Consider the following 13,895-nt stretch of genomic DNA (forward strand, 5'->3'; position numbering starts at 1 on the left):
TAATCCCCATCCCCTTTTAATTTCTTGTCATCCCCTTTAATTTCTTGCACGTCCCCTCTGCCCTTTTACTTTATTGCGCGTGTGTGTACACTATATCTAGACACTTAAAAAAAAAAAAGATTTTCTACTATCTCTCTTAAATGGTTTTTAGACCTCCATTAGAGCACAATATGGGTATGTCTCGTAAGAATGATGATAGCTTAGAACTCTCGTTTCTTTATGTTGAAGTATCCATAAGACTTGAAAGAGATTAAAATCTATTTAAGAGAGAAATTATTATTATAAAAAAAACTTTTTTAATCAATCTATAAAATATTCCAAACTCTTTATTTTTATGTCATTTAAATTCCAAGCTCTTTCCTTTTATGTCTTTTAAATTCCAAGTTCTTTACTTTTATATCGTTTTAAATTTCAATCTCTTTATTTTTCAAGCTATTTATTTTTCTGCACTTTATTTTTGTTATCCCTTTACATTTCTCGTTAATAATGTGTCATAAAATAAATATGTTTGGGTAAAACATTTCTCCTACACACTATTCCAAGAAAATATTTAAAAAAAAAAAAAATCTTTTCCCACCCTTTTCTTTAAAAATGAAGTCTTTTTTTTAAAGGACTTTTTAAAATGTCTATTGTTCTTCTTAAAAGTTTTCAAAAACAAAACCCCAATTAAAAAAAAAATGCTTTTTCCTCTCCTCTAAAAAAAAAGTTTCTGAAACATTTAAAAAAAAAAAAATCAGTTTTTAAGGGAGAACCCAAAACTTTTTTTTTTTTTTAAATATAAAACCTTTTAAAAAAACCTTTTTTTTTTTTTAAAAAAACTGTTCTTTTTTTAAAATTGCTTTAAAAAAAAAAATCTGTCTTTGTAAAACTGTTTTCATAATGTAAAAACTGTTTTGTTAATCTGTTAAAAACGGTTTTTAAAGCTGTTTTCTTAATTAGAAAAATCTGCTTTCCAAAAAAAACTGCTTTAAAAATAAAAATCTGTTTTTTAAAACTGTTTTTCAAAGATAATATAAAACTGTTTTTATAAATCTGTTTTCAAATAAAAATATGATTTCAGAAACTGTTTTGAAAATCTGAACTGTTTAAAAAAATTTTGAAAAAATCTGTTTTTTCCTGAAACTGTTTTTCAAAAGACAAAAAATCTGTTTTCAAAAAAATGTTTGCAAAAATAAAAATCTGTTTTTTAGAGGAGACCTGAAACCAAAAAAAAAAAAAAATTCAAAGTTTTGTTAAAGTGTTTTCAAAAATGTTTTTTTACATACAAAAATATGTTTTCCAAAAAAAAAAAAAATAAGGGAGGTTTTCAAAAAGAAAATGTTTTCATAAAACACCTTTACCACTAAAAAATGTTTTTCTTTTCAAAAAAAAAAATTTTTAAGAAAAAAAATCTGCCTTTCCGAAAATAATAAAGTTGACGTTGTAATTTTTTTATTTCCAAGCATTTTTTTAGAATAGTTGTAGTTTGTGGATTTGTGTTCAAGACTTTTTCTCTTGATTTTTTGAACACCCTATAAGCTTACATTGTCTCTTACATTTCTTGGCACTAATGAGTTTCTTTTTTCCATCTTTTTACATGAATAAAAACGAAAAAATAGTGGATGACAACAATGTGTTATTCTTCCAACCGTCTCTTTTTATTATGTTATGTTTGTATAGCTTAGTATTCACAATAAAACATTTTCTAAGAAAAACAAAATGTGCTTTTCCAAAATAATAAAGTTAACGTTGTAACTTTTTATTTCCAAGCCTTTTCTTAGAATAGTTGTAGTTTGTGGATTTGTGTTCAAGGCTCTTTCTCTTGAGTCTTTGAATACCTTATAAGTTTACATTGTCCCTAACATTTCTTGGCAATTATGAGTATATTTTTGTAATCTTTTTGCATAAATAAAAATGAGAAAATAGTGGATGACAACAAGGTGCTACTCTTCCAACCCTTTTTTTATTTTATTTTATTTTTTTTATGTTGTGGATTATTTTTATATAGCATTTAGTACTTACATGCTAGCTATATAGTAAATAAATACTCACATGCTATTGTAAAGTATACTTGTATGCTCTTTCTCTCCCATGCTACTTATGTACATACTTCACATGCCTTGATTGCATATATTTTGTTGGAGTTAATATTCACATGCTAGTTATATGTAAGTATTTACTCACATGTGTGTTTCTATATATATTTATATTATATTGTTTGAAAAAACCATTTCAAAAAAAAAAATCAAAATGTCAAGTATTCTATTTTTTCATAAAAAGTTAACGTTTGGAGTAAATTAAAATAAAGTACTATCTTCGGATAGGCATTGTGGGGTGCCTAATACCTTCTCCACATGTAACCAAACTTCCGAGTCGAAGATCTTTGGTTTAAAGGCTTTTGGTTTACCTTAATTTACAAATCCTTAAAATTTGGTTCAGTTAATTAGGTAACTTAAAATAAAAATAGATATCTAGGTGACTAATCACACCTAATGTAAAAGTAATGATTGATGGCAACTCCTAAAATAAAAATAAGAAAAAGTGACTTATACACATCCCACTCTAAATACACAAACACACAAGAGTCACGTTGCCACAAAAATAGTTAATGTTGATATGCTTCCAATATTAAACGTTAGCGACGTTACTAATATAGCCATGTAGGATATTTAGAATTTAGAAGATTCAAAAGCAGTAGTTATGGTAATATTTCGATCCTATCTATCAAAAAGAAAAATAGACTTCTTAATTTTTAAAGAGAAAATAAGTTTACTGCAACAATACACATAATAAAAAGAAATTATATTACTATATTAGTAATTTAGTTTAAAAAGAGGGTTTAATTACTTAATTTCTTTGTCGGCTTTAGTAATTAATCTTACTAACCAAGAAGAAACTAGTGCATGGGTTGTCACTACCAGGCTGTGGTTTTTTAGATTCCTTCAGACAAGGGAATCAAACTTGGTGCATTGTGGGCTTCCATGGAATATTCTTTCTGTCTCATACACTTTCTGGGGGCTCTCAAATAATTGATGGAAAATCTTGAACCATCATAAGAACAGGAGGGCTAATGCACAAAAAAAAAAAACTTTATTTTCCTTTTTTTGGTATTAAATGGCGAGTTGAGCCAAGTAATAGCATACCCGATCTGCTAGATTCGGGCATGGAAAAAAAATCCACCCAAAACCCAAATTTCCTATTAGATCGAGTAAAATCTACATTTATCTAGTCTGGTTGAGTACCTGTTTCCTCGACAGGTTTGGCCTTTGTTCGGCTTTTTGAGCCTAAAAAGTGCGTTATTGAACCCAAGATTGAAATCATATTTAAATTGGTCTGCTATTTGTGTTGTTTGTTTAAGGTAAAATAATGGTGTTAACCAACTAATGGTCTACTGTTCTTGTTGGTGTTAATTGCTTTAGCAATCAAGACGGAGACCAGTGACCACCAGCTCAAGTACAAATATTTGCACTTAGATTTTCTGCTTCCTTTTGTCAAAACCTTTAATTTCTTTTGAGTTGGTATCTCATGCGCTAGGTGCAGGATAAATTTATCCATTCATTTTCTAATATTTTTGCTTTTCTTTGATCTGTCTTGTGCCTAAATATTTTTTTTAAAATAAATTATTTATTTTATTATTATTTTAATTAAGGACGTGTTAATCAAGGTGACATATATCATTGTCAACTTTTTGCATCCACCACTTAATGGCAGAGACTATTTTAACATAATACCAAAAAAATTATGATTAAATTGACACATTTGAAATATTAAAAACCATTTTAACATATAGAACAAACATTAGAGATCAAAATGGTAACTAGCCCATTTCCCTTATATGCATTGGAACTGTGAAAGGGAGAAAAACAAATGCTTGAAGTTCTTTTTGTTATCTTCTATATGTGAAAAGGATACATGTTAAATATATGTGGAAGGGGGAGATTCAAATTGTGGGGCATGGTCGTATTTGTTGGATACTTTAGGAAGTTTTAGTTTTAAAACTCTTGACAAGACGTTATATTAGATTGTTTATCATTTTTATATTAATCTACCATTTGTTTTCCATCATTTATGATTTTTCACATCACAATTTTGATAAAAAAAAGTTGTGATTATAAAATTTTTCAACCCAAACCCACTGCAGTAATCCACACAAGGTATGTGTTTGGAAACAAATTATAAGCCACATTTTTTCTTTTTAATTTTATGTAACTAAATTTTTTAAATTTTACTTTTTTTTTTATTTTGACTTTTTCTCATATTTTGAAAATACAAATATAATGCAACAAAGCGTTTTTAATAAAAAGATATTAGGGGGTGTTTGGTAAGGGTATTTAAATAACAGTTTTCAGTCTCATATTTCATTAACACTTTTTAACTAACACCTATTTTCATAGCATTTAAACAAAAAATAATATTATAAATTATATTACAATTTTTTTTTATAAATTACTGATATGGTGTGTGATTATTAATAAATAAAAAAGTGATATTAATAATAGTCGTACATGAAATCTAATAAAAAGTTGATCACATTAACATTTTGTAAAAATATTGTAAAATAATTTTTGTTTTTAACATTTCTCCAAAATAAACGCTAGAAATCTCTAGGAAGTCAATATCCAGCGAGAAGTGACCCAGTTGCCACTGCCCAAAAACCCCATCAAAACCCTTGTCGAAAATCTTTATAGTAACCACGTGGCCACGAGAAAGATCTCATCTCAACTCAACGCAATGAGAAGAGCTTCCACTCTCGCCTCCTCCGTCCTCTCCCGAACCCTCGCCACCGCCCACGGAGGCGTCGGTGTTGGTGTCGCCACTTCCACAGCTGTCCACCACAACCAGAGGCTTCTCCAGGTGGCGCTCTACGGAAGCAGCAGTAGCTCGGGGGGTTCGTACACCCGCTGGTGGAGTAAATCACCGGCGCGAGTTTTGTCTCTCGGTGTCGCCGGGGCTTTGATCTCCGTCGCCGCCGCCCAAGAGGTCCACGCGAAGGAGCCACCGCCGCCGGAACTCGTTCCCAAGGACGTGGTTCTTTACCAGTACGAAGCTTGCCCCTTCTGCAATAAAGTTAAAGGTATGGATCTCTTTCTTCTTTAATTCTTTGAAATAAATTTTTGTATAAAGTTTATTGCTTCCAAATTAAACTTCCTGAATTGGTGATTTGTTTTGCTTTGAATTGTTTGTGTTGGTTTCTATGTATGTGTTTGTATTTTTTAGAAATGGATGATGGAGATTGGAGGAGAGGAAAGAAAAGGAAAAAAAAATTAGGATTTTTTTTTGGGTGAAAATAAAAGTGAAAAAACAAAAATTGAAGAATCCAAATCAATTGTGCCAGTTTGATTCGGATAATTGAAATGCTGGAAATTTCAATTCCTGCATTTTCTCTGCTGCCCAATACTTTATTGGGATAATGGGGTCGTACCCAATGCACAAAGCTCCAACTTCTCGGGGTCTAGGAGAGGTGATTGGTAGGCAACATTGAATTCTGAATGATTTAGCGGATTTTGTTGAATCCATTTATAATAATTTGGGTGAATAGGGGAATTTTTTCAAGCAACTTTTTTTGTTTGTTTGATTTTCTGTTTAATCTCTTAATTTTCTAAAATAGGGGGGAAAATTCTGTTTAAGTAAAGGAACTGCATGATAATGTCATTACTGAGCTAGTTACTTTCTTAATGTGTTGTGGTGTTTTGTGTTCAGTTTTTTTACAAGGTGATATTTTTTGCCATCTCAGCCTTTCTCGACTATTATGATATACCATACAAAGTAGTAGAGGTCAACCCAATTAGTAAGAAAGAAATCAAGTGGTCTGACTATAAGAAGGTGCCGATATTAATGGTTGATGGGGAACAACTGATCGACTCATCTGGTACTTGTCATTGAGTGATTGTGGAAGTATTTTAACTTTTCTAGTTCCAATTCAAGCATCCATCAAACTCATATGTGGCGTGTTTGCAGCTATTATTGACAAGCTGGGTGGCAAGATTCATTCAGACAAAAGGGCCGATTCAAAATCGGATAATGATGAAGAGAAAAAGTGGCGAGGGTACAGTTTTTATGCGATAGCATATGTTCATTTTCTTTTTCTTGGCTAAGCATATGTTCATGATCTGAAGACTTTTGTATTTTGCATGAAATAATTCTGGTTAACACTATACTTCGAGAAGTTTGAGATTATTATAATAATACTTCACCTGTTAGTAATCTCTTAGAGGCATGAAGAATGGTCACACATCTTTTATTCCCATCTTCATAGTGTACTTTGACCTTTGATTGTTAGAGCCAGGCTGTTGGGACTTGATTTTTCATTCATTTATGGGAAATATCGGTACATTTTGTATGAGTATTACAAGTTGATAGGAAAATGCTCTATTTTATTTATGAAAATATGTTTGCATATGTTATTTATGAAAATTCTATTATGCCTTCGTATGAATGTTTGCATATGTATATCATTCTTAGACATATACATGCTACATTATGTGTATATTATATAATAAAAAATTGTCAAAAACAATATTAAAAAAAACCACCTTTGATGTGAAGACATTTTAAAATAATGCTCTCCCTCTCTACTACAACTTGTTATTGTTTAATAGATTCTACTTGAGTTGCATACTTTTGCCTTATTTGGCATTCTATTAATAATATTTATAGTTAATGTTGAATTAGGAACTAAGGTTACAACCATGGTTTTGACACATCCAATTTGCTAATTTGAGGCTGCATGATATAGGTGGGTTGACAATCACTTGGTGCATATCTTATCACCAAACATATACCGAAACACTTCTGAGGCACTTGAGTCCTTTGACTATATCACAAGCAATGGTGAGGCTTATGCAGATTTGCATATTATTATTTAATTTAGGTTTTACTTTATTGAATTTTCATTTCTTAATATGGAAAAAAGTAGGTACTTGATACATCTTCTATCAATAATTGTGATGCTTAAATCTCCTCGTTTTTATTTTTTGTTTTTTGTTTTTTTTGGATTTTTGTTTTTTTTTGGATTTTTGTTTTTTGTTTTTTGTTTTTTGTTTTTCGTTTTCTTGATTGTGTGTACTTCAGATTGTAATCTCTTAGGGGGTGTCTGGTTTGGGAAATCCACATTACCCTATTGTCTAGATTCTTGGGAATGTGATGCCTTTTTTAACACAATATTAAGTCCTTTTTTTTTCCCAACAAATAAATAATGAGTATAAATCATGGAAAATTCACTATAACTATAATTGGACGTTTTGAATGACATGTATAATAGACAAAATAATTATTTAAATTCTTGTTCTTCTATTCATGGCAATCACAGCATCATGTCTTTTTAATAAAAGTAATTTATTTTTTTTTAGCATCTAACTCAATCCCTAATAGGAAATATAAAAAGGAAAAAAGAAAAAGAAAAAAAAGAGACCAATTCTTAACCATAATTTTAAAAATAAAGTTAAATCCATAATTTTTTAAATATTTTTATTGGTTAAAGTGTAGGGAGGAATGGACAAAATTGTTAATTTTAAAAAAAAATGTATACCCACTTTTTCAATCACGGGAATGTGTATACTTACTTTTTAAAAAGGGAATCCACATTCCTACAAAAATGGGATTGAGTGGGAATCTAGATATCCATAGGCATTTGATTTGCTTGTGTGATTTGCAACCAAAATGGGGTTGTTAGGGAATCCTAAAACATTCCCATGAAGCCTAAAATATTACTCTATACCAAACGCCTCATTTAGGGATTTCTTTTATATACCCATGTACTTTACTGTTGCTAGAGAGGAGTTCAAATGACTCTTCTTTAGAAAGTTTTCCTACTCCCTACGTTAAAAATAAAAAATAAAAAAATCTATTCTTATTTATCTGGGGTGAAAAAAAATCTAAGCAGTTTTTTCTTTCACGTGGTATCCCTATGGAGAAGTTTCTGGGTAGTGTTGGTCCCTAAAGTTTCAATTTTCTCAATTTTGTTCTCATATTTTGAAAACATTGTCAATTTGGCCTTCTGATTACTGTTATTTAGGTTGTCATTAACCGCAAAAAGTTCAGTCTCCTCTTACAGAAAAGACAGAAAGGAAGCGACGTTTTTGGTTACTACCACTAAAGGCAGAATTATAAGTAGTATACTCTGTTGGTGTATAATCCTCAAAAATTAACCTCTTAGGGTTGTAGCGCCTGTGTCATAACTTACCTGGCTTCTAGAAGGGTTTCTATCGGGAGTGCATGTTTCCAAGGTCAGTGTCTTATCAATGGAAATATGTGTAATAGTGTGCCTGTTGTGATGAGATTCCCTTTTTGAGGCTTTGTCTAGGCCTTGAATGTGTATCAACTAATCTTTCCTAATTTTGCTTTCTGATCAATTGAAGACTAGAATTTGTTAGTAAATTTGTCTGGCTTCTCATTTGTGGTAGTGGTAGTGCATTCTTCTTCCATGTGTCATAAAACAGAAATTGCGAACTAATGTTAATTCACAAAGAGGTTATGTTTGATTTGTTGAAAGAGTTGCATTTATGTTTTACCAAAAAAAAAAAAAAAGGAGTTGCATTTATGGCATTTAAGCTTAGGTTGAAGGTCCTTCACTTCTGTCTCTGTTTTTGCTCAAACATGTGTCAAAGCTTTGGTCTATTATGTCTTTCTAGACTCATGGTTGATGTTGCCTCTATGTTTGGTTTGTTGGATCTTTATTCATTCTAGGATTAAGACAGCTGCTGAAGGATTTGTTTGTGTGTGTTTTCTATAGAAAGGAGGGAAGGGGGGTATGCCACCAACTAATCATTCTAGTTGCTTTTATATAATTTTTTCTTCTCCTGCTCTTAGATCCTCCGGTTTATTTTGAACTTGAGCTTTAGATTTTGGTTGATAATCCTAATAATCATATGCATGTCTCCTATGCTTGTAGGTAATTTTAGCTTTACTGAAAAAATTACTGTAAAATATGCTGGAGCTGCTGCTATGTATTTTGTGTCCAAGAAATTGAAGAAGAAATATAACATTACAGATGAACGTGCTGCACTGTATGAGGCTGCAGAAACATGGGTTGATGGTCTAAATGGCAGGGACTTCCTTGGTATGAATTCGAGTTTAATTTTCTCAGCATTATGTCAAAAAAAGATTAGCATGCATCACATTATCTAATCAATTGATGATCAATGACTTCACCCCCACCCTGATCTTAAGTGGGGAGGGGCTGCCACTTGAGCTAAAATTCATTGGCTTGCAATCAATGATATAGATACAAACACGTGCAAGTTGGAGTTTTTCCATCAAATGGTTTTCACATTATCATTTGAATTGATAGTTAAGTGTGGACTCCATATCAGTTCGTGATATGGCCTGTCCAAAATTCTACACTGACTTTTATTTATTTATTTTATAGTTAAGAATAATTTTATTGAAAATAGACTACTTCATGCACAAAAGCACATGCTCGAGGGAATAGTTAGATACTTGAAGAGGTCTAGATACCCTTGTTTGTAAAATAAAAAGAATGAAGAAGCCAAAAGAACTACAAAATTCTACATGACTCATGGTCTTGCATCATCAATCTAGTGCAGAACTAGGTGAACAACCAAACTTATTGTAATGTCAAATGTTCTTCTAAGCTTATAAAGTCAGGAATGCTATAAAATATCTCTAAAAAACATGTATGTCAAGGAAGATGTACATATTTGTAAAAAAATAAAAGAAGGGGGGGGGGGGGGGGGGGGGAGGAGGTGGAAGATATACATAAGGGATATAACCATATCCAAGTCTCTTTCAAAACCCTAAAATGGAACCAACACTGGGTAATGACCCTTTGTATCATAGAATTTATAATCCAAAAGAGTAGAAATATTTTCTTGATAGGTAAATAAAATTCATTAATGAAAAAAATACAAAAAAAAAACCACTTAAATTACCCTTAAAACAGAAACTTAAATACCAAAACTGATCATTCACAAGCCTCAAAGTTTGTGCATTTCTTTTCATCCAAATGCACAATGTAAAAGAGCATTCACAGCAGAGGTGCTGAAAAATGTAGCTTTTAGCACCTCAAAATGTTACTTTCTATTTTAACTCATCACTTAACAATACACGCAACATCCCATCTCCTATTTTTACATAAAACCCAATAAAATAATATATCACACCCAATAAAAATTAATTTCCCTATAACCCAAAGCACAACGATGATCATCCACAATTCATAGCAACCATCAGAACCACCATGATCACCCACTAGGTCACATCACCCATAGCACCATCAAAACCTAGAACCACCATGATCCACCACCGACAACCAATCAAAAATAAAAACCCACTATGATCAATCCAACCAAAAGCCCACTAGATCATCCACGGTCAACAAAAACCACAATGATCAACCCAACCAAAAACCCAGATCAAACTCAGACAACCATGGCTGGTCCATTGTGATCAACCCAACCAAAAACTCAAACCAAACTCAATCAACCACTGTGACCAAAATCCCAAACCATATCAACACTGCAACCCATGAACCCAAAAATCAGATCAACCATGATCCACTGTCACCGTTGATAGAGCTGTCACCCACGACCCACGAACCCACTGAGGCAACCCATCCACAAGAGCTGTTGTCGGCGCTAGAGAGAGTTTTGAGAGGAGAGGAAAGGGCCGAGAGAAAAGAGTGCGAGAGAGAGAGAGAGAGAGAGAGGGGAATAAAAAATAATAAAAAGGAAGTAACAACTTGTTATAGTTTGTCAAAAAATTTTAGCTTTAGAAACTTGGATGCAGGGTGATTTTTGGTGTTGGAGCTGCTAAAATAGCTAAAAAACTATTTTAGCAGCTCCATTGTGAATCCTCTAAGACAAAGGAATGGTCTTCCAAATGTTGCTACTTCTAGCGTGCCCATCCAGTTTGCCACCAATTTTGCCTCAGTTCTAGGCATTGCCACTCTGTCCCAGACAAACAAAAAACAAAACAACCTAGGCTCTCTAGCAATAGTACTTATCAAAAAAAAAAAAAAAAGCTCTCTAGCAATAGTATTGTTCAAAATGTTGTGTTCTTGATAAACAAAAAACCAGCAGGATTTGCTTCCCACCCTTTTTTTGACAACTTCTTGAACTTGAGACCTTTTTGTCACAACAATTTGCGTTCTTGTTATTCTTGTATTTCATAATTTAAAGGAGTAAAATCTACTTCACCATTGATGACTGTCTCTCTCTCTCTCTTTTAAATTGTTTCTTTATGTCAATGGTAATATTGTTTTAAAAAAGAAATTCAGTATTATTTATGTCAATAATAAAAATACTAATATTGTTTATGTTGGTACATGTCCATGTTGTTAACATGTAAAATTTGTTACCTGTTTTTTTCTTCCCATTATGACCATATTGTTCAATTGTGTTTATTTCTTATTGGGTCAGGGGGCTCTAAGCCTAATTTAGCCGACCTTGCTGTTTATGGGGTGTTAAGACCTATCCGTTACTTGAGGTCTGGTAAAGATATGGTGGAGCACACTCGCATTGGTGACTGGTACACAAGAATGGAGAATGCTGTGGGAGAGTCTTCAAGGATTAAAGCCTAAATTTTTGGTTAATTGCATATAAAAGCTTGAAATGTTGTTTAATTGCTTTTATCTGCCTTCCTAGAGTTTGTAGGTTCATTCACCTCTTGAGTATATTTGATACAGAGAAATGACAGAGATTTTACACGAAATGTTCTTCTTCCTTTCAATTAGAAGATTCTGCTGTTTTGTGGTAAAAGATTTATTGTAAGCTAAATTTTGCTATTACAATTGATTGTATGGAAACTGAAATGTATTTGTTACCACAGGTAATGTTAAGCAATAATACGGAATAATAGAAAGTCGGGTGTTGATTGCGATACTCCGGCAGAATTGCAGTTATTCTGGTTATATCAAATTTGTAAAACATTTACTATTCCAGATTATGATTGTTAGGTTTGGATTGGAATTATTTGACATGCCCCAGTTTCCTCCACTTCTGGCTTTTTCTTGGTAATTTTTGGTTGGATGAACTCTTAAAGCAGAACTGAATTGCATGGGTGTGTCTGGTGTCCATGAATGGCCCCACCTTGGCAGTGTAGATATTTTCCGCTTTGAGTTTCAAACTCTCACTATTTTGTTCTCCTCCCAAAACACACAATAGTGGGAGAAAAAGTCTATACACAATGAAAGAAGATCATCCCTTATAAGCACATTCCTATGTGCTTCCTCAGGCGATGTGAGATTTCAAGATTGTTTCTCCCTTTGGTTCTTCACTATCCACCCTATATACGAGCACATGCGTGCTCAAGTGTGAGGCCCACACTTCTGGTCAGGGCACACTTTGATTTCGTAACAGTCACAACCTAAACCCATAACTGAGATTTTAGATACTTGACTTGTCAAAATTACTAAAATTCAAATAATGTAACAAGAGCATAATAGAATCCATGTATAATAAATCAAACTGTCAAGGAAATAATTAATTATCAAGTCTCTCAAACAAATCATGACTTTTGAGTGGAGTTTATAGTGTGCCTCTGTGTTAGAATACATTTCATTCTCTCTTATGTGTGTGTGTGTTTATTTCTCAAGAGAAAAAAGTCTCAAATAAAATCCAACAAAGTAAAATTTATAAAGTTTCCAAATACAATCTCAAATAGTCTCACGATTACTAAGTTCACTATTCTAAGAAAACATAATTACAAGCTTCCAATGAAGTCTTCAATCTATGGCTTCAACGATCATCCATCAAAGTCAAATGGTCATTCTAGCTACCTTTGAAGTCCAAGTCACAAGTTCTCAACAAGTCCTCGAAAGTCTAGATAGTCCTCCTAGACTGTCCATATGTTTAGGGGTGGCATGCAGTGCTAAAGTTCAACTTAGAACCCCAGGCTTTTCGCAAGCTATCCCAGAAGCTCGAAGTGAATCTTAGATCTCTGTAAGATACAATTGAAACAGGCACCCCATGCAACCTCACAATCTAATTAATATAAAGTTCTGCCAACTTGTCAAGAGAGTAGTTCATTTGAATCAGAATGAAGTGGGAAGATTTTGTCAACCTATCCACCACCACCCAAATAGCATTATGATTCCTAGGCGACCTTGGTAACCCAAATACAAAATCCATGGAGATATGCTCCCACTTCCTCTCAAGTATGGATAGAGGTTGCAATAACCTTAACGACCTCCTATGTTCCACTTTGACTTGTCAAATAAAACATTTTTCCAAAAATTGAGCTATTTCCATTTTCATGTTTTTCCACCAATAAATTAATCTCTTGAAGATCACGAAACATCTTGGAACTACCCGGATGCACCATGTAAGGCCAACGTCGCGTTTCCTCCAATAACTCCCTTTTAATCAATGAATAATTAGGTACATACCAAACCTCAAAATACCATCATTGGAGATATTAAATTCAAGTCTGCTCCTACTATGCACTTCTTCCATGATATTTAACAAATAAAGGTCACCAGCTTGCGTAGCCTTAATTTTATCAATTACAGTTGGTTGCATGCTTAAAATTGTCAAGTGAGACTAGGAGTCTCTAGTTACTATCTCTACTCCAAGTCTCACAAATTCAGCAATGATATGCTTCTGAGTAATTAAAAATGCAGCTGAAAAACCAGATGACTTTTGACTAAGTGCATCTATCACAACATTGGCGTTGCCAAGATGATTATTTGTAGGGTATTGATGATCCTTAATTAGTTCTAGCCATCTCCTTTGCCTCAAATTTAATTCATTTTGGATGAAAATGGATTTTAAACTTTTATGATTAAAAAAAAAATACTTTTAAGATATGTGTATATTTCACATCCCTCACATCCAAATAATGCCTCAAAATCTTTAATGCAAAGACATATTAGTTTGTTACCTTGATTACCTTGACAGACTTGTTATTGTATTTACTCTAAAAGCTAGGAAGAGCATGACGAGCACATGAGAATTGTG

The 13,895-nt window shown here is 32.6% G+C and overlaps 1 protein-coding gene across 2 annotated transcripts; it reads left to right on the plus strand.

Annotated features, from left to right (window-relative positions):
* The first annotated feature begins 4,590 nt into the window (after positions 1-4,590).
* On the plus strand, positions 4,591-11,839 carry LOC111992816 (uncharacterized). 2 transcript variants are annotated; one of them, XM_024024675.2, is made up of 6 exons: positions 4,591-5,053; positions 5,714-5,848; positions 5,938-6,025; positions 6,716-6,810; positions 8,969-9,037; positions 11,358-11,839. In XM_024024675.2, exons 1-6 carry the CDS (start codon positions 4,711-4,713, stop codon positions 11,516-11,518), a joined length of 891 nt encoding a protein of 296 aa, XP_023880443.1. In that variant the 5' UTR covers positions 4,591-4,710; the 3' UTR covers positions 11,519-11,839. The 2 variants fall into 2 exon arrangements, with proteins under 2 accessions (XP_023880443.1, XP_023880442.1); XM_024024674.2 differs by having other exon boundaries at positions 4,592-5,053; positions 8,870-9,037.
* The last annotated feature ends 2,056 nt before the right edge of the window (positions 11,840-13,895 follow it).

The sequence above is a fragment of the Quercus suber genome, unplaced genomic scaffold (assembly GCF_002906115.3).
Source record: "Quercus suber isolate HL8 unplaced genomic scaffold, Cork oak 2.0 scaffold_28, whole genome shotgun sequence".
In the NCBI taxonomy this organism is placed as follows: Eukaryota; Viridiplantae; Streptophyta; class Magnoliopsida; order Fagales; family Fagaceae; genus Quercus; species Quercus suber.

Coding starts and splice junctions, on each gene's coding strand:
- LOC111992816 (XM_024024674.2), top strand. CDS start 4,711: ATGAGAAGAGCTTCCACTCTCGCCTCCTCCGTCCTCTCCCGAACCCTC. Junction 5,849..5,937: donor ACAACTGATCGACTCATCTG/GTACTTGTCATT, acceptor GCGTGTTTGCAG/CTATTATTGACAAGCTGGGT. Junction 9,038..11,357: donor AAATGGCAGGGACTTCCTTG/GTATGAATTCGA, acceptor TTATTGGGTCAG/GGGGCTCTAAGCCTAATTTA.